The 25,244-nt window shown below is 37.1% G+C and overlaps 1 protein-coding gene across 3 annotated transcripts in view; it reads left to right on the forward strand.

The window, feature by feature from the left end:
• Positions 1-25,244, forward strand: part of LOC138694382 (breast cancer anti-estrogen resistance protein 3 homolog) — a 922,749-nt gene that overhangs the window by 453,733 nt on the left and 443,772 nt on the right. For all 3 annotated transcript variants that reach the window (XM_069818063.1, XM_069818065.1, XM_069818066.1), the window contains one exon: positions 8,247-8,358. In XM_069818063.1, coding sequence (XP_069674164.1) covers positions 8,247-8,358 — 112 coding nt within the window. The remainder of the gene's footprint in view (positions 1-8,246; positions 8,359-25,244) is intronic.

Raw genomic sequence — 25,244 nt, forward strand, 5'->3', positions numbered from 1 at the left:
TTGGTGTCACTTGCCAGGTCCAGACCTGTCTGCGGACAGTTGACTAAACAACAATAACATGTTTTAAATTGAAGGTGATGTGGGTGTTTATACATCTTATCACAGACAGTCAGCGGTCTTAAGGTTAATAAGCCAATAGCGCTCCCGTAATCAAGGTGACGTCATTGCGCAGAACCGCACGGAACTCGTCCTCGTCCGGCATTTGTCTTCACCATGACTATAATCCCATCACGATCTAAGCCGATCGTGAATCATTTGGACCTGTGAAGGTATTAAACGGGAAACCCCAGAAGCAAGTATAATTTTGTGTTAGTTGACTGGTTTAATCTCCGTTAAATCCTCAGAATACAAACAGCAGTTCCATAACTCCATCGCTTCAGGACACTGGAACAGGATATGCGAGAAGTTTTTTCTCCCTTTCATGTCACGTCGCTTGCACATGGGATCATCATTGATGCCCATTTGTCTCTTCAGGCGACAGCGATCTGCCGACATGCCTGTCGCTATAACTAAAACGCTTTTGTTTAGTGATGTAAGGGATTTATTGAGTCAGGCCATGAGCCCACGATGAGAAATATAATCTGACTCTAATTCTTTAAACTACAGATGGGATAAACTTTTCTGTTTAAGAAACAGTTTCGACTGTAACTGTTTCATGAACGAAACTGTTCCAAAATAACAGTTTCAAAGAAACAGGTTCATAACTCACAAGAATATGTTTACAACGTCAATGTCAACTGTTCCAATATTGTTCCAAATGTTTCAACTTCTCATGTGTTTCAGGAACATGTTTCAAAGCCCTTGAATCGTCTTAGATCAGCTGTTCAGTGTATTATGACGACGAAAGTCATTTTTCGTACATTAGTATTAAAGAGTAATTAAAAATGAATCGAGTTAGTTGAGTTTAGTTAAAATAACGCATATAACTCTAGGAGAGTTTAATAACGATAAGATATTATGCGATAATATTTTTCGCGGTATATTATTAATTAACGCTATGTCAGGGCACCATAAACATATTCACCATGAATGGATAGCTAATAATTATTATCAGATTTATTAGGAAATTTGATTCGTATAAGTAAATTGCGCGGTCCTACATACTAATGCATGAAGGATATGTGGAAAATCTATAATTATTATATCTACTGTTCACGATAGCGCTACATGTGACCTGTGCAAACAGCAAAGAGGAGGGAAACTGTTTAGAAATTGAACTCTTTATCTCTTGAAACCATGTGGGAAATTGAAGTGATCACTGGAATAGTGCAACTCTTTTTGGAACAGTTGGAACAGGATATTTCACGAAACTGTTTCGTACTGAAACAGTTTCAATTGTGAAACAGTTTCAAAAAACTGTTCCAGCTATTTTGACCCATCTCTACTTTCAATGCTTCGTGTTGAGCTTTTATGGGTGGAACGATAGGGCTGCGGTTCCATAGGAGTTTGTAGCTCACTTTTATGTGAAATAACTTCATTACCTGTAACTCCATTGTCTTCAGGAACACGTAATGTGATATGCCTATGCTTTATATTGGAACATGAATTCGCAAAATTAAAGACGCTTGTGCATTTTGCTCTTTACTTCTTCATATTCTTTTTTGCTAGAATTAAGCGGCCAATATGTGTTCACACATAATGTCTTCTTCATTTTCGAACTTTCGATTGGCATACTATATATATTATTATAAAAGTAGTTTTGTGACCTATATTTCCCACATGCTTATACCGTTCACTATTATCTATTTTTTATGTTGTTCTACAGCCACCGTCTCAGTCCCTCTTCGCTCTTTCTTTATTCATAATTACATAATTGCCACTAGTTTATGTTGTTTTTTATTTTGTCGTTCAGCAACGTTTCAATTTTTCCTATTTCTGTACTTCATTTTTCTCTGGAATAACATGTCACTTCCATGATTAAAAATTTATGTTGGAGTAGTTTCTCATATTTTGAAAGCATATATATAGTCATAAAGAATAAATTGAATAATCCATCATTATCATCATTCATCATCATCAATATACTGCACACTTCAGTCCGTTATAGCCTCCCTATTATAGAATTGTTGTTTAGTCAACTGCCCGAAGATAAGTTGGAACCTCATAAGCGACACCAATGAGACGTCATTCAGTGGATAAATATCAAAACATTGAATATATTCAAAACTTCTGAAGTAGTAGGCAGTTGGGCTAAAGAGGATGATAGTCTACAAGTGCGTAATTTTACTAATACTGTATATCATAATAAAATTTACACCTACAATATTGTCTATAAATGTAATAAATATAATATAATACGATACGATACAATATTATATATGATATATGATATGATATGACATGACATGACATGACATGACATGACATGACATGATGCGACGCTACGTGATAATATAATATAATGCAGTATGGGTCATGGGAATCTGTCAATTTTCAAAACGAATTCTACGTGGACTGTAGAATAATGTGCTTTATTGTCCTTGATGTTCTAGCCGCAACAGCTCACCATCATTATGTTTGTAGACGCCCTCCTATTGGGGAATTACCAACCCTGAGGTGCCAAACTTGGGGAAGTGCCAACCTTTGAAGTCCCAAACATACCGCCCACCTTAAATGTATAACATTTAACACAAAATAGTTACACAAATTGTTACTGAAAAACACTGAAAGTCTGGCGGCCCTTGAAAACATTGCAAAATTAACATGAATTAACATTTGACAACAAACATAATTTACTGATAGGCCGTTTGAATGTTCCATCTTTAGTTCGAATGACTGCTATCCTAATTAGTCCATCCCTTCCTGGGATCACTTCTTGAATCACTGCTAGCTTCCACTGCATAGGTGGAAGGTTGTCTTCTTTCAGCAACACTACTGCACCTGGCTGGATGTTGCCTTCCTTCGTACACCACTTGGATCGCTGCTGCAAGCCTTTTAGATAGTCACATGACCATCTCCTCCAGAAGTCTTGATGCATCCTCTGGATGTGTTCCCAACGAGACAGATAATTGATTGGTGACGAGGATAAGTCTGATTCAGGATAGGCCATTAAAGGAGTACCTATAAGAAAATGACCTGCACTAAGATAAGGAGGATCATCAGGATCATTTGATATGGACGTGATGGGTCTGGAATTGAGAACTGCTTCAACTTGACATATTAAAGTGTCCAACTCGTCGTATGTCAAGCAGTTGGCTCCGATGACTCGTCTTAGGTGATGTTTCATGGATTTGACTCCGGCCTCCCAGAGTCCCCCGAAATGTGGAGAGTTGGGTGGAATGAAGTGCCAGTTGACTTCTTCCTTAGCTGCAAACTCTTCCAACGCCTTGCTCCCTTCTCTAGACTTCAATAATTGATGCAACTCTCGTAGTTCGTACTTGGCTCCTACGAAGTTGGTACCGTTGTCACTGTATATATTTGCACATTTCACTCGTCTAGCTGTGAATCGTCGTAAGGCGGCGAGAAATGCTTCTGTCGTCAAGTCTCTGACGAGCTCCAAATTATTGCCTTCGTACTAAGGCATACGAACAATGCGATATAGCATTTAACCTTGACCTTGCTTCTTGTTGAACCATGTTTTATAAAATAAGGTCCGGCATAATCCACTCCAGAATTTATGAACGGTCGAGAAGCTGTCACCCTTGGAATAGGTAGCTGTCCCATAAGTTGTTTGGATGTGCTGGCCCTTTGTTTGAAGCATGGTAGACATTTATGAATAATGGGTCTTACCACACGTCGAATGTTTACAAACCAATATATTTGCCTTAAAGATGCTGTTAAAAGCTGTGAACCCGCATGTAGTAGTCTTAAATGTTCTGCTTCTACTATCAGCTTTGTTATGTTTTGCTTCGGTGGAAGAATAACTTGATGCTTATGTTCATAAGACTTATAAGAGTTATTCAGTCTTCCGCCCATCCTGAGAATGTTTGCAGAATCCAAGAATGGATTCAGATCCTTCGGTTTACTCTTCATTGACACTATGGAAAGAGTATTTAAATCCTTGATTTCCGTCGAGTATTCTTGTAGCTGTGTTTGTTTGATACATGACACCAGTGTGTACCGCAATTCTTCCTTTGTCAATGTACCAGTTCTCTTCTTTGCTCCTCTTCTACAATTGTGAACAAATCTGAGACAATACGAGAGTACCCGTTGTAGTCTGTGTAGTGAAGAGAATCTGAGTGTAATATCCTCTTGCTCTGTGTTGTCTCTTGCATTGCTTAGTAGAGTCCGTTGTTCTGGTATTGTTGTGAGGCCTGTTTGCAGCTCACTGCAACCGCTAAGAAATCTCTCTGCAGAGCTCTTGAAGCTAATGGATATCTTCGTGATACTTCTTCAGCCGGCGTTTATAAGCATTGTGTAGCTTGAAATGGTGCTGATGATGTGCCCTCTGTTGTCTTACTTGATGCGTCAATCACTCTAGTTTTTCGCTCTTCTCTCGAGTTCTTGAAAACTGCATGATGTGGAAGGTAACAACTTGCCTTGTGTTCTTCCTCTTTCCTTGTATCTATTTCTATCCTGTGTCCTAAATGCTCATAGTCTGTCATGCATTTACAGTGTTCTTCTTGAAGTAGCGGTTGCCCTTGGAAACGTCGCTCCATCTGTTGCAATCTATTATATGCCTCCTGAAAAGATTCTCCTAACTGCTGATGATTTGGATGTCGAGGAAGTCGAACCACAAATCTTCCAGTTTGATCTCTTGTTGTCGTTGCTACAAACTGTTTTTCACATTCTTCTTATTCTACTGTTCGTGTTCTCTCTGGAATATCTTCTAATTCCCAGAAACCCTGTAGTTGTTCTAAGTTGTCCCTGTTACAAGTAAGAAGTGATGTTACTGCTATAGTCGAAATTACCTCTGCTGTCGTTGCTTGAATCCTACCAGATAATATCCACCCTAGTTTTGTGTTGTGCATGGATAGCGAGTCGTTTACGCCCACTCTTGCTTCTTGTCGCAATATTCGGAAGAATAGTTCAGCTCCTATCAGTAGATCAATCTTCCCTGGTTTGTTGAAAGTAGGATCCGCTAGTTTCATTCCACATGGGATATCTTCCTTCTTGTATTTTACGTAGACTGCGGGCATCTTCCCCGTGATCTTAGAAATCACTGAGAACTTTGTATCAGCTGTGAACTCTCCATCTGTTGATGATAACTGAGTATACACGCAAAGTGTAGTTTTCATTGGTGTTCCATTTATTACTTGTATAGGAATTCTTTCCACTGACTTTCTTAATCTCAATCTCTGTGCTAACTCTTCAGTCATAAAATTGCATTGTGAACCACTATCAAGAACACATCTACATTGTTGTAAGTCTCCTTGCGCATTCTTCACCATTACGATGGCTGTCGACAACAATAGATGTGACCTTACTTCATTGTTGATGCTGTGACATGTCTGTTGTGTAGTCACGGAATCCCTTTCTTGTGTCTCTGCTGTCTGGTTTGGATGTAGGAGTGTATGGTGCTTCGCTCCACACCGTTTACAGTCCCGGCTCGACAATCTTTCACTAAATGTTGGCTTCGCAAACAGTTCCAACAGAGTCTGTGCTTGAGATCGCAATTCTTCTTCTCCTGCATATTGCTACATGAAAAAGCTTGACAATTGTACAGAGAATGTGACTGGTTACAATAATAACATCTAGGTTGTGTCATTATCAATGCTTTACTCGCTTGCTTTCCTATATCTAACTTTACTCTGTTTTCAGGTATCGAAGTCGTACACTTTATTGTTTCTAATGCCTGAGATTTGTGTTCAAGAAAATCCAATAACTCTTTGAGTGTTGACATGTTTCGATCTGCGTAGCTTAATTCTCATTCGCGCCCACTCTGAGTGCCTATTTTCTCCAGTATCAATTGTAACAATAGTACTTCATGTAATGGAACCTCTAAAGATAGTGCTTCTAAGGCATTCATATTGCTCTTTACTTGGCTCACTAATGACCGTAAATCTCCGCGTGATTCCTTGCTGATTTGAAAGTGACAAGATTGCTGTCGCAGGTTTCGACGCAATAAGTTTTTCATTGTTGTATCTCTGATAAACCATGCTCCAAGCAATTCTAAAATTTGCATCACATATTGTTAGATTTTCTACTAGTTTGTGTGGTTCTCCCTTTAGTGCAGATAATAAATAATGCATTTTTTGAGCTTCTGCTAAATCACTATTTTTTACTATTAGACTGCTAAACGTGTCCCTAAAGTTGACCCAAGTGCTATAGTCTCCATTGAAACTAGGCAGACTAATAATCGGCAACTTTATTTTCCCTTCAACAATGGGTTGATTACTCTCTTGTGCAATATTATTACTGCTTTCCATTATTGTTAAAAATCTTGATTTTACTCTATCAAACTGCTCTTCAAATTTTATCCTGTCCTCTGAATGATCTTCGTCTATCATTTCTAATTGAACTTGACTTTCTTCATATTTCATTTGTATGCTTTCTAGTCTCTCATATTTTACCTTGATCAAACCCGGTTCTGTTACTTCATGAACCCTTCCAAGAAATGTTTCAAGTCTGGTTAAACTAGCCTTAGCTAAACCTCTCTGATGTATAAGTATCTTTGAATCACTCATGTTGTAATTTATTTTCCTACCTTGTTGATGACAATAGTTTGAATCTCACTAAAAAGCTGATTGTTAGAAATACTGGCCTCAGCTGTTTCCTTGGTCAACGACCTTCTGTTGACCTGGACGTCTTGATGGTACTGGATTGCAAGCCCTTGAAGTTCAGTGCAAGGCCGCTAGGTGGAAATACTGGATTGTAGCTTCTGTAGCTTGGTGCAAGGAGTTGACTGTCAAGCCGCTAGATGACTCTCACAGAACTTGCCTTTCTTGTACAATTATCAGCATTCATCCTTAGCCATCTTGGATTTTGACCACAAAATCACTTTTATGTTTCACTGATTTTTGCACTGTTAGCTGTGTTTCCAATGTCACTAATACTTATCCGGTTCTCGAGGACCAAATGCAAAGTCCTGCGAAGGTCGTATTGATGAATAAAACACACATGGACTGTAGAATAATGGGCTTTATTGTCCTTGATGTTCTAGCCGCAACAGCTCACCATCATCATGTTTATAGACGCCCTCCTAATTGAGGATTACCAACCCTGAGGTACCAAACTTGGCGAAGTGCCAACCTTTGAAGTCCCAAACAAGTAGCATATTGAATGCTATTTGGGTGTGTGATCACATTTTCTAAACAGCACATCTCTTACATGTCCCCCACCACTTATGATACATAGTTGCAGCCTGTCAACTCCTCTCGTCGCTTCTGCTTATATTTGCCTTGTTTTCCTTGTATTCCACTTACTGTTCTTGTGCTTCCCTTGTTCTCCTTGTCCCTATTATTCTTCTTTTCGCCTTATTCTCGTTGTCCCTTTGTCCTTCTTGTCGTCCCCTTGTTCTGCTTATGCTCCGTTGTTCTCCTTGTCTTACCCTTTACTTCATCTCTTCCCTTTATTCTCCTTGTGGTCCCTTTGCCCTTCTTGTCGTTCCCTTCTCTTGTATTCCTTTTGTATTCTCTTTGTTCTCTTTACCTTACATTCCTATTTCTTCTCGTATTCTCTTTCTTGTCCTTATATTCGCTTTGTTTTCCTTGTATCCTCTCATTTTCCTTGTATACCTGTTGTATTATCCTTGTTCTCTTTGTTGTTTCATTGTTCTCGTATTCCCTTTGTTATCCTTATAATCCCCTTGTTCTCATTTTATTCCTTTTATTTTCCTTGTTCTCCTTCTATTCTCATTGTTTCATTGAATCTGTACAGTGCTGTGATTTGTTTCCCAATAAATGATAAATGCATACACAAACTCGTTTCATTACGGTACTCAAATCACTCACAGTAGTTCCGCGTAAAGTTATGCAGCATAATAAAGCTATGTACCTGTCGACAGGTTTTCGCTCCCATACGTAGTTCTACGTAAAAGTACGCAGCATACATTTATTTTACATTCCTAAGAAAATAGTTGTAAAGTCATTATTCTATTAGTGTACATACTACGGTTGGCTCCTTTTCTCCGCTGTACTAAATATAGTTCTCGGACAATTTTGATCATTTCTGTAGATCTAGCTTTTACATTTTGTTAAAGTTCACTTAGGCCTATGTGGTGAAATAAGCATATCAAATTTTGTCTAGCTCGGTTCACTCACATATAAAAGATATTAGGCAAGCCTTGTGGGAAATCAGAAATAAGCTAGCAGTAATTTCATATTGTTTCTCTTCTGCTCTTTAGTGCAGTGTTTTTTGTTCTGCAGGACCTGCTGACGTTCACGGAGGCGGACATCAAGGATCTAGGCGTCAAGAACTCCGCGCATCGTGCAAGAGTGGTATCCAGCCTCGTAGCGCTTCGCACAAAACACGAAAAAGGTAGATATGATTTTTTTAAATTCTGAATCAGAGAATTGAAATATTAAGGAACACACATCAAGCAACTTTACAGATTCATTTTATGTCAAAAGGTAAAAGCATATCGACAAATGAATCGGGAGTTCGATCTGTATTAGATTCTGTATATTTAACCCTAAAACACTATCCATGAGTACATTTTACTCACTTCGCACGATTTCACTTTACTCGAGAGCGCTGATTACTTTGAATGTCCATTGTAATATTCTTCTTTCTGAATTTCATGTTCAAATTTACAGAGATAATCTGCGTCAGCAATACAGTAAATACTGCATAAATTAATGTTTGAATCTTAATTCACACAATATATCATGCTCAAATTTTTTACCCACATAAAAGAAACATGAAGGTAATCATAAAATACTCTCTTAAGATTTTAGTGGTGATTGAAAAATATATGAGTAAATTTTACTCATCATTAGTATGCACGGGTGTAGAATATCGTTAGTATTCTAGGGTTAAGAAAATAGGGTACTGTGAAGTAAGCGCAGAATTGAATTTCTCCAAATCTGGTCTTTGTTTTTATTTTGAAAACGTGTCTGATTGGTGCAAATCTCAAATCAGTTTCTGTATTATCGCAATACTGTTTCTATAATTCCTGCGAGAGAGGAAAAAGTATTTGTTGGAATTTTGGAGTCTTATCGCTGCTTTCGCTCATTGTTTTCATTTTTCTTCCAGTACGGTCCCTCATTTGTTCCTCCTTCTTAAAAATGTGTTTTTGGTTTTCCTTTTCCATCACTTCTCTCCATTTTATTTATCTTTTGTATTCACTTCTCTCCATAATTTCATTTGTTCTTCTTTTCTGTCTCCTTGTCTCTTTCTTATTTTACCATTCATATTTCCTTCCCCTTCTCCATATGCATTTCCTTGTTTTACTCTTCTATCATTTATCTCCGTTCTGTTTATCCTTTTCATTCACTTCTCTCCCTAACTTTCTTTCTTTCTCTTTCCTCTCTCCTCCTTGTCTCTTTCTTAATTTTTCTGTCTACTTATATTCTCATCTTCTTCTTCCTTTACTATCTTCAAATTTCTCTCGGTCTTTACTTTCTCCATTTCCTCATTTTCGATTCCTTTCTCCAGTTTTGATTTCCTTTTCCTCTTACACTTCACTTCTTTTCCTTTTCCTCCATGTCCTTCTTGACCTTTTCGTCTTCCTCTTCCTTCTCTTTTCATTTCTACTAATTCAAGATTCTGATTGGTTCTTGCCCATAAGACATTTAAAGTGTCTCCCGGATATGTAGCACGGTACAGTAACTATACAATTTCTCACTACGTGTGGTATGAATAATGGTAAACTGTAAAGAAGTTATGGCGACTTGACAGTGGTAACAATATTGTTAGTTTAAACCTACTTTCCTTGATATGTGATCATCACTTCCAGTGCGAATCCTCCAAGATTTGAGTAGCCTACGTATCTCCAGCATAAGAGGCAAATGATCTTCGTATTCACCTAACCAAGCAACTACTGTTGCCAGATTTTATGAGTATGCTTTCCCCCCCTTTTTTTGTGTATTCTATCACGATTTAATACAATGATTATTCTGGATTCCAAGGCAGTCTCCGAGTCTTATGTTTTATACCAACGGTCGTCAGCACTACTGTTATTATTCGGTTGAGAAGCTTTTGTCGTCCAGTCTGCTGTCAAAAATCTGAAAGTTAAAATTTATAAAACAGTTATATTAACGGCTGTTCTGTATGGTTGTGAAACTAGGACTCTCACTTTTATAGAGGAACAGAGATTAAGGGTGTTCGAGAATAAGGTTCTTAGGAAAATATTTGGGGCTAAGAGGGATGAAATTATAGAAGAATGTAGAAAGTTCCACACAACGCAGAACTGTACGCATTGTATTCTTCACCTTACATAATTAGGAACATTAAATCCAGACGTTTGAGATGGGCAGGTCATGTAGCACGTAAGGGCGAATCCAGAAATGCATATAGAGTGTTAATTGGGAGGCCGGAAGAAGAAATACCTTTGGGGAGGCCGAGACATAGATGGGAGGATAATATTAAAATGGATTTGAGGGAGGTAGTATATAATGATAGAGAGTGGATTAATCTTGCACAGGATAAGGATCGATGGCGGGCTTATGTGAGGGCGACAATGAACCTGCGGGTTCCTTAAAAGCCATTTGTAAATAAATAAGTAAGGTCGTCAGCACTCGCTGAAATGGGTAGAGTGCATGGAGGGTAAGGAAATATACTTAGTCGTGCACAAGGGATAGAGATACAGCATACCCGCCAGCAGCGACGAATGCACGCTAGGGCAGTGTCTCGTCCGCGGGTAAGAGACGCTAGCCCGAGGGTGCAGTGTTCTGATGACCGCTGTTTTATACCTGTGTTTGCTGACATATTGATTTTTATGTTATGATTTTTTAAATCCTTGTTATATTCGAGTGCATTGTTTTGGACCTGCTCCTTTTGTTACTCTATCTTTGTTTGTTTCTACGTCGTGAATTTCAGGTCATTTCTTATTGTTTAATGTATAATATTTTATTTATGTGCTATTGCATTCTTGCCTGAAATATATGTAAGGGGTAGGCTACATAATATTTTTCCTCCTGATCAAACTGTCTAAGCCTATAGCAGTTTTGAAGTCCTCGTAACGTCTGAGTCTCCTTGTGTGTCTTTTTTGTTCTTGTTATTCGCCCGAAGATACATTTATTTCTGAGCAACTTATGTTCTAAATATCTATCTTCGTCGCATGTTACGTTGCATCTTTAATATTAAAAATAAGAGTTTTTCAGTATAACATGCATTGCTACAGTTCTAGCTTGACTTTCTCATAAACTAAATACGGAGAAATAATAATACAGTCAACTCAGAATATAATGAACTTCTGCAGACTTGCATATTTCGTTCGCTATACCCGAGGTTCACTAAATCCGAAGTGTCTCTCCCCTAACCTTAAATGACAGGAATGAATGAAATTGTGAACATTTTTGTGAAATGGATTACACTGTATACTGTTACTCACAGTTGATTTACTTAAACTATGTTGTTGACCCATGAACGCTTGCGAAAGACTACGTTCAATGTCACTTTTAATATTTGCCTCATCTTCCAAAGAAAATACTTTACACTTCGACATTTTATATAGTACATTCACTGTTCGAACACTAGAAACAGAGTGATCAGGTAGAAATGACAAATGCTGTTATGGTGTGACTGCGTACTCAGCCTTGGAATTTCCCATTATTGAATGAAAACTGGGAGGCGGTTGATGGAATTTGAAAGCCATCGGAATCTTGTCTTCATATATGCTCTGGACATAATGTCCGTCCCCTTTTAATAAAAGAAGGCAATTTTATTTTCCGTTGTTTCGATGTTATCCGTCATAATGAAAATGTTTCTGAGAACGAAAGGCGACCCTTTGATGGTGGAGGATTAGAAATAACAGTAGAGTAGTGTGCCACCCTTAGACGGTGGAGTGAGGCAAGGTCGTCACGCGTTGCTTGGATTAAAGTACAACTCATTGTCTAGGAATCACTAATCGTGCCTTTGTCGTTTGAATAAATGAGTAAGAAACTTAGAATGTTGTTCACAACACATTATTTCAATTTTATACTATATATATTATTATACTATATATATTATTTTTTCTGACTTCAAATAAGAATTTGTCAGGATACAACTCTTGTAACTTCAATTTTTAAGCGAAGCGATGGTTCACTATAAACGGAAATATTAAGTTACTTTTTAATGTATGTTATAAATGATTTTTTTTATTTATTTAACTAGCTAGCCAGTGAGTACAAATTATATTTATAAAACAAAAATGTTTCTAGCCACTGCTGTAAGAGCCAGGCTCGTGTACGGTGTGATCTTAGTCAATAATAAAAGGTAAAGGTAAAGGTAATATGCCATGAAGGCACTTGGGGGGCATGGAGGTAGAGCCCCATGCTTTCCATGACCTCGGCACTAGAATGAGGTGGTGTGGTCGGCACCACGCTATGACCGCCTTTTACCCCGGGAAAGACCCGGTACTCAATTTTATAGGAGGCTGAGTGAACCTCGGGGCCGTTCTGAAAGTTTGGCAACGAGAAAAAATCCTGTCACTATCTGGGATCGAACCCCGGACCTTCCAGTCCGTAACCAGCTGCTCTACCAACTGAGCTACCCGGCCGCCCTTAGTCAATAATATAATATAAAATTTACAAGGACAGTTTACTAAATACAGTAAGTAACTTAATTCAAACCAATAAATACAACACAAGAGCAAGAATAAAGAAGAAAGAGAAAAAAGAGAAAAATACACATTTAATACAAATTGACAATCAGACAGAAGCCAGTGATATTCAATAAAAACATGAATATAGTCGACAGAAATAAAAGGTAAAAAAAATACACTTGTTAGTATTATACATCATGGATAATTTTACAAATTTCATTTTTAAAAACTTCAATTTTAAAATATTTCAAATTTGGAAAATGGTTTGTAATTTTATTATAAAGTCTTGGGCCGAAACTAGCACCATGTTTAAGAAAAAGAGAGAAAAATACACATTTAATATAAATTGACAATCCGACAGAAGCCAGTGATATTCAATAAAAACATGAATATAGTCGACAGAAATAAAAGGTAAAAAAAAATACACTTGTTAGTATTATACATCATGGATAATTTTACAAATTTCATTTTTAAAAGCTTCAATTTTAAAATATTTCAAATTTGGAAAATGGTTTGTAATTTTATTATGAAGTCTTTGGCCGAAACTAGCACCATGTTTAAGAAAAAGAGAGAAAAATACACATTTAATATAAATTGACAATCCGACAGAAGCCAGTGATATTCAATAAAAACATGAATATAGTCGACAGAAATAAAAGGTAAAAAAAATACATTTGTTAGTATTATTGTATGACAAGGTTCACTATAGCCAATGTTCACTATAACCGAGTTCACTATATCCAGAGTTAACTGTACTTTTCGAAACAATATCGCTGGTTTGTCAATCCCCTTAGAAGTGTCTTGCGGGAATGATAACATACATAGAGGATTTTTGTTCTGGTGTTATATATTATACTCTCGTGTAAAAACTACCATATTTGTTTTGTTCTTACTTTTCATATTGGCAAACAAAACGAGTGAAATTCATCCGAGCGTGGCGGTTAAAGTTGGGGCTCTGGGCTTTATGTACGTTAACTGGTGAGTGTTTTCAGCTTTTTTTATTTCATTTCGAGGTCGGCAAACTTCGTACTGTTGCCAGTGCAGTCATGCGTGACGTCAGAATGCTGTTCAGCTGATCCTGGAGAACAAGAGTAAATCTAATTGCGTGTATTCAACAATTCATACTCTAGGGAACTTTTATCTTCTTTTCTACTTCTATTTAAATTTTAGTCCTATAAAGTGGAACTTTGTTCTCGACCTCTGTAAGCGTTTCGATTGGTCACTTGAAAACAAACGTCAATAAATACAGTTAGTTTTACGAGCTCTGGCATAGTTTCATGTTTACTAAGGCTGATGATTTATATATACCAATGACGGGCATTCCTGCGCATTGCCTCAGTGATATCAGACCTCAGCGAAGCATCAAACTTACACCCTACCTTCTCCTTCCCCCACTCCATGAAAATACTGCGCGTGTACTTGGCGGATTATACTGGATTGCTGTACTTCGGAGCTTCATTAGTGATACAATGTCTTTCGCACAATCATATGAATCGAGAGGATATCACACTTACAAGAAAGGCGGTTCTTTCATTTCTCATGTTTAGGATCAGTTACAAATATTCAGGGCGCGAACTTAAATATCTGGAGTGCTCGGGAAAAGTGACATAAGTCAGTTTCCACAAACCTTTTTTGATAATTTATTGACAACTTACGGAACACCTGCTCGCTCGGAAAAAAAAATACGTAAGTATTTCTCCCATTACAATAATTCATACAGAAAAAAATCAAATCGACATAAACCAGTGTAAGTTGTCAATAAATTATCAAAAAAGGTTTGTGGAAACTGACTTATGTCACTTTTCCCAAGCACTGCAGATATGTACACTTAGCGGCAAAAAGAATGGGCCGGCCGACAATTTCTAAATTCCAGAGACATAACATTGCGCATGCTCGTCTCGTCAAAGCCGTAGTTCACTAGGTAACTTATAATTAAACCATATAAATTTGCTGTATTTTGTTTAAAAGTCTAAAATATGTAATAAAATCGAATGGCGGGTTGATTCTAGATACACCAGGGCCCTTGAAGAGTGAAATAATAATAAAATTGATAAATACAAAATCAACCGGAGCGAATATGAACAGGAACAGCTCGTATTATGTCGAACTAATATTAACAGTCACAGTAGTGTTAAGTCATTACGGCATTGGTCTATTGAACAAGTTGATAGTAGTAGCTCAAGGCTCGAATCTCTCCCAGTCTTCTTTTTTTTATTACAAATTTGCTATCATATGTGTCTCGCAAAGCTATAATTATGTGGCGATATCTCTTAGAATAAGCCCAAACTCTAATAAATAATAAATCTCCCTCTCTCTTTCAAGCAATACTGCTATCTGTTAATACAACGGAAAACGATATCCAGAAGAAACACTTTTCTTCCAGCAGGATAATCATCCGATACACACCGCCAACCGGATTCAAAGATGGTTTACGAGGAGGCGTGATGTCGACCCAGTCGACTGGCCTCCAAATTCTCCAGATATGAATTCGATTCAAAATTTGTGGGTTGCAGTCAAAAGGATCCTACGCTCTAATTGGGCAGAACAACCACCCGTTCGGACACCTGAGGAATTGTGGGACAGATTTCTAGATGCGTGTGAGGAGATGACCAAAAATTTCGACCTGTTCCATAATCTTGTGGACTCCATGCCGCGCAGAATGAGGGCAGTTGTTGATGCAGGTGGTTTGTGGACGAGATACTAGTCCCCACCACAGGCCTTGTTTTGTTAATATATTAAAAAATTGTTTGTTTTTGTTAATTTAATTATTTATTTGTGTTTGATATGCGTCCGGTTTTTTAGGATGTGAAACAAATATTTTTGTTTATACAGGCCAGGTCTCACCTATTAATAGCCCACAGGTGATGGGAAATAATATTTTTATAAGGCAGGCATAACGAAGTTTGTTAAAAAATGCCATTTCACATTTAAACTAATAAATTAATTAAACATTAAAATAAAAATTAATAATTTTACCGTACCGGTACCGGGAGGCGAACTCACAACCTCTGGTACGGATATCAGACTTCTTACCACTGGGCCACACAGTGCTCTTAAGGTTTACTACATTATAGACGGACGACTTTCAATGAAGACACACCACAGCAATGCCTTGCAATGGGTTACGTTTACACGAGTGAACCGCGCGATAGAATTTAGCATTTCTATCGACCAAGAGTCGGCCCATTCTTTTTGCCGCTAAGTGTACACTCTTAAAATAGACCACCTGTTATACGATTTCAAAGAACACAGATTCAGTGATTTTCAAAGGATCGTGGTTTTCAATATTTTTGTCACTCCTTTTCGTGTTTAAATTGAAAATGTTATCCCAGAATTGCATTTAGAGGTACTGGATTTGCAGAATGATGGCTTCTTGAAAGCAGAATGTGAAGGTCTACTGGGGGCTAAAATTTTTTAAAATATGTCCAATACTACATATCCACTGCTTAGACAGTTTGCTTCAAAATAATGAGTACCGTCGAAACTATAACTATTATAACTATGGTCCTGGAACATAACTATTGTCCACGATACAACCATTCAAATTTTGTACTCCATAACGTAGTACCTCGTTTATCTATATTTTTGCTGTACTGTAGTTTGAATTCAAGTCACTGCAGCTATCTACGAACGGTCTATTTACTTCTACAATGATATTTGAATGGTTGTATCGTGGACCATAGTTGTGTTCCAGGACCATAGTTATGGGAAATGACGGTATGTATTCATCAACCAACCAATGCGAACAGCTGTTTTCTAAAATGAAATTTATAAAGTCCAGCCACAGATCCCGCTTAAGCGATGCTTATCTCCTTGCGCAATTGAAAATAGCATGCACAGATATAAATCCCAATTTCTAAGCAAGTGTTTTGAAAAATGATTAATTAAATATCACGTGAATGGACTATTCTAATTACATATGATAGGTAGGGGTGCAGTGGCGCAACTGTCTGTAAATCCGTCACTGCACTGTAGAGTGCAACCCCTCCCACAGTATGCAGAGCAGTGTATATTAAAGAGTACCGCATTCTCGACGGTGGCGGCCATATTTACTCCTTGCTCAGCACAGAAGCGTAAGCAGTAATGCTAGAACGATGGTGATTAAAGGCGATATCATACATGTTGTTGTGGTTTATTGAACACAGGAGACAAGAATTAATAAACATTATTGTCATAGTGAAATGACTCATGAGAGATAACACTTTATTATTTATGTTATGTCCATTTCAATAGAGATAACATCAGCAATTTTCTAGTGCAATTCTCACACCAACATTTCGACCGCCACATTTAGCAAATTGTTGTCGTGCATTTGCTATAACAGACAATTTTCTTAACAATAAATATATTCTAGTCCTAAAATAGTAACAAGACTTTTTCAAATATATTATAACGAATTGGGAACGTATGAGTTGAAGTGTTAATAAATAAAGACTTCAAATCCTTTAGTGTCAATATATTTTCTACCAACGTTTCACATTTTTCTGCATTTAGAATTATATCAAACACGAATTTACAAGGGTATACAAGTGACATTTTCTTGTACTACTTGAGAGTCACTAATATGCTAACGAAATTTATAGATTCATTCCTGTTATCAGTTATTAGATATGAAATACAGTTTTCACAAATACTATATAACTTATTTTGTTTTATTTTGAACAAAACTGATCCCAACAAATAGTAAAAGGGCTTGTTGTTCACTCAATATTTCTATTTTCAGTTAAATTACAATTTAGCCTATATCAATTTCTTTTGCTCACATTCATCTTCACTAGACCTTTCTGTTCCGGGTTTACTTACATCTGTACCTAGAAACTCAACTAATTGTTCAGAATCGCAAACTGCGTAATTTTCATGTTTTTTTGTGTTTTTTTAAAGAAAAACTGATGAATCGTAATGCAGTTTTTTAATTCTATTGCATCCGGGATTGGATTTAAGGAACGGATAGTAGAAAATAAATTTTCTAACGCATCCTTGAGTGCATCTATCTAGCATAAAATATTTGAAGTTCCCTTTATTAAGACAATTTCTTGAAAATCAAGAACTGTTTTTATTACCAGTATTATACCAGCTTGGAATAGTTTCCAACGTCCGCTTTTGCCCACCTTGATATTTTCAATTATAAATATTACGTCATTATACTTACTTATGGCTTTTAAGGAACCCGGAGGTTTATTGCCGCCCTCACATAAGCTCGCCATCAGTCCCTATCTTGAGCAAGATTAATAGTCTCTACCATCATATCCCACCTACTTCAAATCCATTTTAATATTATCCTCCCATCTACGGCTCGACCTCCCTAAAGGTCGTTTTCCCTCCGGCTTCCCAACAATACTCTATATGGATTTCTGGATTCGCCCATACATGCTACATGCCCTGCTCATCTCAAACGTCTGGATTTAATGTTCCTAATTATGTCAGGTGAAGAATACAATGCGTGCAATTCTGCGTTGTGTAACTTTCTCCATTCTCCTGTAACTTCATCCCTCTTAGCACCAAATATTTTCCTAAGAACCTTATTCTCAGACACTCTTAACCTCTGTTCCTCTCTCAAAGTGAGAGTCCAAGTTTCACAACCATACAGAACAACCGGTAATATAACTGTTTTAAAAATTATAATTTTCAGATTTTTTGATAGCAGACCAGATGACAAAATCTTCTCAACCGAATAATAACAAGCATTTCCCATATCTATTCTGCGTTTCATTTCCTTCCGAGTGTCATTTATATTTGTTACTGTTGCTCCAAGATATAAGTTAATACTTTTTCTACCTCTTTGAAGGATAAATTTCTAATTTTTATATTTCCATTTCATATAATATTCTGGTCACGAGACATAATCATATACTTGCCTTTTCGGGATTTACTTCCAAACCTATCGCTTTACTTGCTTCAGTAAAGTTCCCGTGTTTTCCCTAATAGTGTGTGCATTTTCTCCTATATATTCATGTCACCCGCATAGACAGTAAGCTGTAATGCTAATTCAGTACAACAGCAATTGATTACACATTGATTAACTGCACAACAACACGGCATTCTTCAAGATAACGATGGAATATCACACTAGAAATCTGTGTTCCTACGCAAGTTTTGCGGTATACAGAGTCTCCGCAGGAGTAAATATGGCCCTCCGCGTCGGCATTTGTCGGATCAAAAGAATGCGGTACTCTCCAATATACTGTATACTGCTCTGACAGCATGTACGTAGGAGGCTGTCTACGAATTTGGCGATAATACTCCGAAAGTACAGTGTGTTCGTAGCTCGGCCGTTCCGCGGCGGCCTTGGACTGAGTGAAGATTAGCGCGCCTGCCGCCAGAGTAGCGCTGTAGCCGCGGAACGGTCTGGCCGAGCTACGAACGCACTGTATAAATTATCTGCATATATGTAATTTAGTAGCTACTCATATTTAAATAGAACAGTATTTTCTCTTCAGAATTAAACCTCTCTAATTTAATTTAATTTAATTCTCTAAGACAGCGGTCATCTGCACAGAGCACTCTCGGGCTAGCATCTCTTAGCCGCCGATAAGAGAATGCACTATGGTGCATCCGTAGCTGCTGGCGGGTATGCTCTCTCCCTCTCTGCCTGCTGCATGATGAGGCTTATGATGTTGCACCGAATACCCTTTATCCATTTCAGCGAGTGTTGACGATCACTGCTCTAAGAGGTCCAAGGTTCTATATTGTCTCTGCTCTAAGAGTTCCAAGGTTCTATATTTATGTACAGAAGTGAATGTAAAAAGCTCAACTCAATAATATCATGTCCGAATATTGAAGGTAAAAATTGTATAGGCCTATTAGAGAAAAAAGTATACAGAATGTAATACATATAACTCAAAGTTTTAAATTACAAATTAAATTTTAAAATTATAAAATCTCGTTCATAGCTTGCCAACATTTATTTTAAAAGTGAAATGTAATTAAATTATTTTATCTTATGAAGTTTCATAATGTTCTCAAGGAAACATGTTAATAATCTTCTTCGTAATGTATCGAAAAATTGGCAACAATTTTGATGTTTATAATATGAACCAAATATCTGGTACGTTTTTTTACGATATATCTTGTTACATTCAGTATAATATTACAATGAAAAGTGAAAATCGTATCATACTCTTCGTCTATCAACCTTCCTTTTGGAATAGACGAAACACCAGAGCGACTTGCGTCCTTTCAAGAGACATTGTTACGGTAAGGAAAGAGTCTACGTCTTAATTTGAAAGGGAACTAAATCTATCTCTGTTTACAGCGAGGGATTTCAGAGCATATGTTACGTGTTGGAGGCTGGATAATATCTCTGTGTAGTCTTAAAGCGATAACATGTGAGCCAGGTGACATAGGATTTACGTTCTTGTACAGTCAGTTTTAGATTTTTTAGCTCTATCGAATGGCACAGCTTAAAATTCAACCCTGGGTATAAAGAAAGTAATACGCGACGCATCAGCGAGGTTTCGCGACGATTTAACTAGGCAACATCGTTTCACTATCGTTGGGTACTTGACATAGACTAGCTTGGAAGAAGTTCGTCTTATACTGTATGTCTTCTTATTTTGATAGCGCTCTAGACCAGGGCTGGGCACCGGGAGCAAATCCAAACTCTAAACGGGGACGCTTAATATTCATTTGTCACGGCATCAATGTTGCGCGGTGTTCGGCGGGGAAGAAAGGGGTTGAAGAGAAGTCATATTGATCCCAATGAGAGAATAGAATTCGCTCTTGGTGCCCAGCCCTGCTTTAGACGTTAGAATTGTTTTCAGCCACCGGGATAGTTCAGGCGGTAGCGCCTTTGCATGCTGATCCATGGTTACGCTTGGATATCGGTTATATCGCACATACGAGCTACATTCCCTGCCCATCTCAAACGTCTCGATTTAATGTTCCTAATTATGTCAGGTGAAGAATACAATGCGTGCAGTTCTGCGTTTTGTAACTTTGTCCATTCTCCTGTAACTTCATCCCTCTTAGCCCCAAAATATTTTCCTAAGAACCTTATTCTCAAATACGCTTAACCTCTGTTCCTCTCTCAAAGTGAGAGTCCAAGTTTCACAACCATATAGAACAACTGGTAATATAACTGTTTTATAAATTCTAATTTTTAACTTTTTTGAGAGCAGACTGAATGATAAAAGCTTCTCAACCGAATAATAACATATTTTCCATATTTATTCTGCGTTTAATTTCCTCTCGAGTGTCATTCATATTTCTTACTGTTACTTCAAGATATTTAAATTTTTCCACCTCCTCAAAGAATAAATTTCCAATTTTTATATTTCCTTTTCGTACAATATTTTGATCACGAGACATAATCATATAGTTTGTCTTTTCGGGATTTACTTCCAAACTTGTCTCTTTACTTGCTTCAAGTAAAATTCTTGTGTTTTCCCTAATAGTTAGTGGATTTTCACCTAACATTTACGTCATCCGAATAGAATTGATATAGAGTAACCTAAATGAAATTAAATTCATGGCGCGACAGCCCATGAGGGTACATGGCCGACCAGTCGGTTGCTGTTCTCACGTCCACATGCCTCAGCATAGGTGAATTATCATCCAACCAGAACGGTTAGCTCGATCTCCCACCCGTTGCCTATAGCTAGTTTCCGTAACCGGATTTCTCTACCTATTGTAGCCCCTCAAATTCATCACGATAAATGGATTCTGGATGGGAACCCGTCCTATACATTGGCCGAAATGTAATGAGAAAATTCCTTCCCTATGAAGACTCGAACCAGCGCACATTCCATAACTCGAGTCCCAGGCATTATGCTTTAGACCAGTGGTATTCAATCTTTTTTTGCTAGCATACCCCAAAAATACATTATTTTTACCTTCGTACCCCGAAATTATATAGCAATTATACAATAAATAAAAAGAGACTATTATTGATGTAGGTATTATACAAGGTGATTTAGACCACCCGTAACAGTAATTTATTTCGGAAACTAGTGCATTAAAATTTTCGAGACAAAAATATTTATAACTAAAGCACATGCGAACTTTCATCTGAGCTCGATTTCATCAATTACTCCCAACAGGAAGTAGGGTCAGTGGCGTATTACTTTAAAATTTCAAATGGGAGTCGAGGTCAAATAGGGTACCATTTGATAGATCTCTTCAAAACAAACAACTTTTATAGGAAATGTTTTTTATTAATTCCTACTCTTTCAATGAGAAAACGTACGAAAAGACAATGTCATATTGGCCTAATTGAGTTTGAAGGTGGTGATATTTAGCCTAACTTCATTATATTCTAGCTCTCCGGAAGTAAGCTTAGGGCGGATAAAGAAGTCTGACACTGACGATTTTGTTATTTTTCTGACAATATTAGCGGAGGTAATTTGACGTAGCTTTCCTTAATACAATGCAGTGGTTATTGTAATTTTCTCCGTAGTTCATTTAGGCCTAATGCGAATACGTAATTTATTGACACCCATTTTTAAAAGACGGGGACATATTATATGAGAAAGATGCAGTATATTACAGAATATGATTTGAATTGCAGAATTGCGAATTGAACTGTACAAAAAGGTATTAATAATAATAAAAAAAAGACTTTAGTATCAGTTGGTCTCTCGCAGCTCGGTTGAATGTGTTCAACGGAGTCAAATTTAACAAGTTTTGTTTTCTACGACATCCAGATAAAGAGAAAAAGAACAGAGTAAAGGAATGGTTGCCGGATACACAAGTTTGAGCAAGCAATCAATAACTGTTCTCCCTTCCCAGAGATGATTCAAAAGCTTTTATTGTCTCCTTTCCAATTTTGATAAAAGCCGACGTCATTTGAAGCTGACAACGGAGGGCAACATTTTGTATAACGCATTGCTCTGGACCTGTCCTCACTGAAAACAAACAGAACGAAGCATACGTTTTCCTTATTCCGGTCCAGACGAGGAGGCGGACTCCCTCCCTGATGGAGAGAGCTCCAGAGATGAAGGGGACCGCGCGCCCCCTGTGTTAGAGCTACGAAAAAGACGGAACACAAGTATAAGTGAAGGGTAAAGCAGTGCTAGTTAGAAATATATAAAAAAAAGTAAATGACACGTGTGATAATAAGAAAAAATGTGACTCAGTTTCCGGGGAATGAATCACTGAGGATGTAGTGGTGGGGTAGACATTTTTCCAAGCGGTGTAAAACTCATATCTTGCAGTTTATACCATTCCACGAAGCTCGTAACGGAAATCATATCATTTCCTGGGAATTTCAAAGGCAATTTAATTCCATTATCTCGGTTTGTGCCTGCTTTACCTGAAATATACTAACTGATATTGCAGTGTATTAAGACATTTATCACAAATGGTTAATTAAACAAAAACAAATGAAGGTAATGTCATTTGCAAAACGTTACGTCAAAACTAGTTTTTACGGGAACCGAATATAATTAGGATTCTACAGTATTACCAGTATTATTGTCACTAGCATCAGTAGTACTAATCATAATGGAGATATTAGCAGTGGTGGAGTGGTAGTAAAGACGCCGAGAATAGTGGTGATGGTAGTAATAGTTATAGCTTTAGTGATAGTAATAATAGTTGCAGTTTTGATAGCGATGATTGTGTGATGGTAGTAGTAGTAATAATTGATATAGACTTGATGGGAGGTACTTCTGACGTGTAATGTCTATATTTTGACTTGTGTATTTTGTCTGATTTAGGTAATTTTATTTATTTATTCGTTTATTTATTTGTTTTATTTATTATGGTTAGATTTAAAGCTATGAGGCCTCTCTCACACTACTAGAAGTGAAATATACATTCAAACAATAACAACAGTAGTGATACTAATAGTAATACTTAAATAAAAAATCATTATTTTGCAGATTAAGGAGCTTACATATACACTGAGAGAAAAAAGTAAACTTTTGTGGAACGGAAATTATACTGACGTTGCCATGCAAATAATTACGGCATATCCACTAAACAACATTGTCAACTAGTCCATTCCGACTATAATACATAATCTGTTGTGAAAATGAAAATTCCAAAATGGGAATGAAATTGTTGTTCAGTAGAGCGATATTTTGGAGACAGGAGAAATATAACAGGAGTGTGGCATCTTTTGAAAAACTGACTGAGAAAGACATATGACAATATCTCAATTTAAAAATATATGGATTTCATTGAGGAGAATTACAGGAGAATGGAGAAAGTTATACAACTCAGTAATGCACACATTTTATTCTTCACCTGACATAATCAGGCACATTAAATCCAGACGTTTGAGGTGGGCAGGGCATGTAGCACGTATGAGCGAATCCAGAAACGCATATAGAGTGTTAGTTGGGAGATATGAGAGAGTGAGACTTTTGGGGAGGCCGAGGCATAGTTGGTAGGCTAATATAAAAATGGATTTGAGGGAGGTGGGATATGATTATAGAGTCTGAATTAATATTGCTCAGGATAGGGACCGATGCACAGTGTGCAAAAATACAAATCTAGATAGACAAAATTAATAACTTTTCTGGATTTCAACGTATTCTTATGAAACTTTGTACAGATCTTATAAATAGCACGTATATTTTGTGTACAAACTCTGATGGCGTTTGAGTGAGAGGAACTCTCCCTTTGTAGGGGGTGATTTTAGACAAAATTAATAACTTCTCTTCTGTGTAACATATTTTTATGAAACATTGTACGGAACTTATTTTTTTTATATTGAAACTATATTTACGGTTCCATAAGACAAAATATCCCTTTATATGGGTGCAATTTACACAAAATTAAGTTCTCTCCTACTTAACAGATTTTTATGAAACTTTGTACACGTGTTACAGATAGCATATATTTTATGTGCACAAACTCTGATTACATCTGTATGTTACCAGTAGGCCTAATTGTTATCTAAATTCACCACTGTAGAGGGGTGGTTCCTCTTGTGGAAACATAATTAGATTTCGTAGACACAAAATATATGATACCTCTGACTTCTGTATTAAGTTTCATGAAAATCTGTTAGATAGGAGAGAAGTTATTAATTCTGTCTAAATGCACCCGCTATAAAGGGGTAGTTTTTCTTGTCCAAACGTAATCAGCGTTTGTACTTACTTACTTACTTACTTACTTACTTACTTACTTACTTACTTACTTACTTACTGGCTTTTAAGGAACCCGGAGGTTCGTTGCCGCCCTCACATAAGCCCCCCATTTGTCCCTATCCTGAGCAAGATTAATCCATTCTCCATCATCATATCCCACCTCCCTCAAATCCCTCAGCGTTTGTATAGACAAAAAATGTGTGCCACATATAAAGCTGTACAAAGTTTTATAAAAATCTGTTAGAATGCAGAGAAGTTATTAATGTTGTTCAACTATGAGATTTGTGTTCTGATCCATGGTGAGTTTGTTAAGGTTAGGTAAAAATGTGCCCAATATATTTTTAACCTGATATTCGATGTCATGTGAATAATTTTGCAGGCCTAAACACTCACACAGTGATTAAAACTTCCTTATTCCATTATTCCTTTCAGCTGGTAAACCAAACGTGAAACAGTTGCCGCCGCGTTATCGTATGCCCAACCACTAAAAAAATAATTACTGACAAATGCGCAAGAACGCGCAAACTTTCAAACAAGTATTGAACACTCTAAATGATGCTGTATTAAATGATAAAAGAATTGTTGTAACCGGTCGTGACCGACTGTACTAAAACTCACATTACATTTGAAGAATTTAAAAA

The sequence above is a fragment of the Periplaneta americana genome, chromosome 2, assembly GCF_040183065.1.
Source record: "Periplaneta americana isolate PAMFEO1 chromosome 2, P.americana_PAMFEO1_priV1, whole genome shotgun sequence".
Lineage (NCBI taxonomy): Eukaryota > Metazoa > Arthropoda > Insecta > Blattodea > Blattidae > Periplaneta > Periplaneta americana.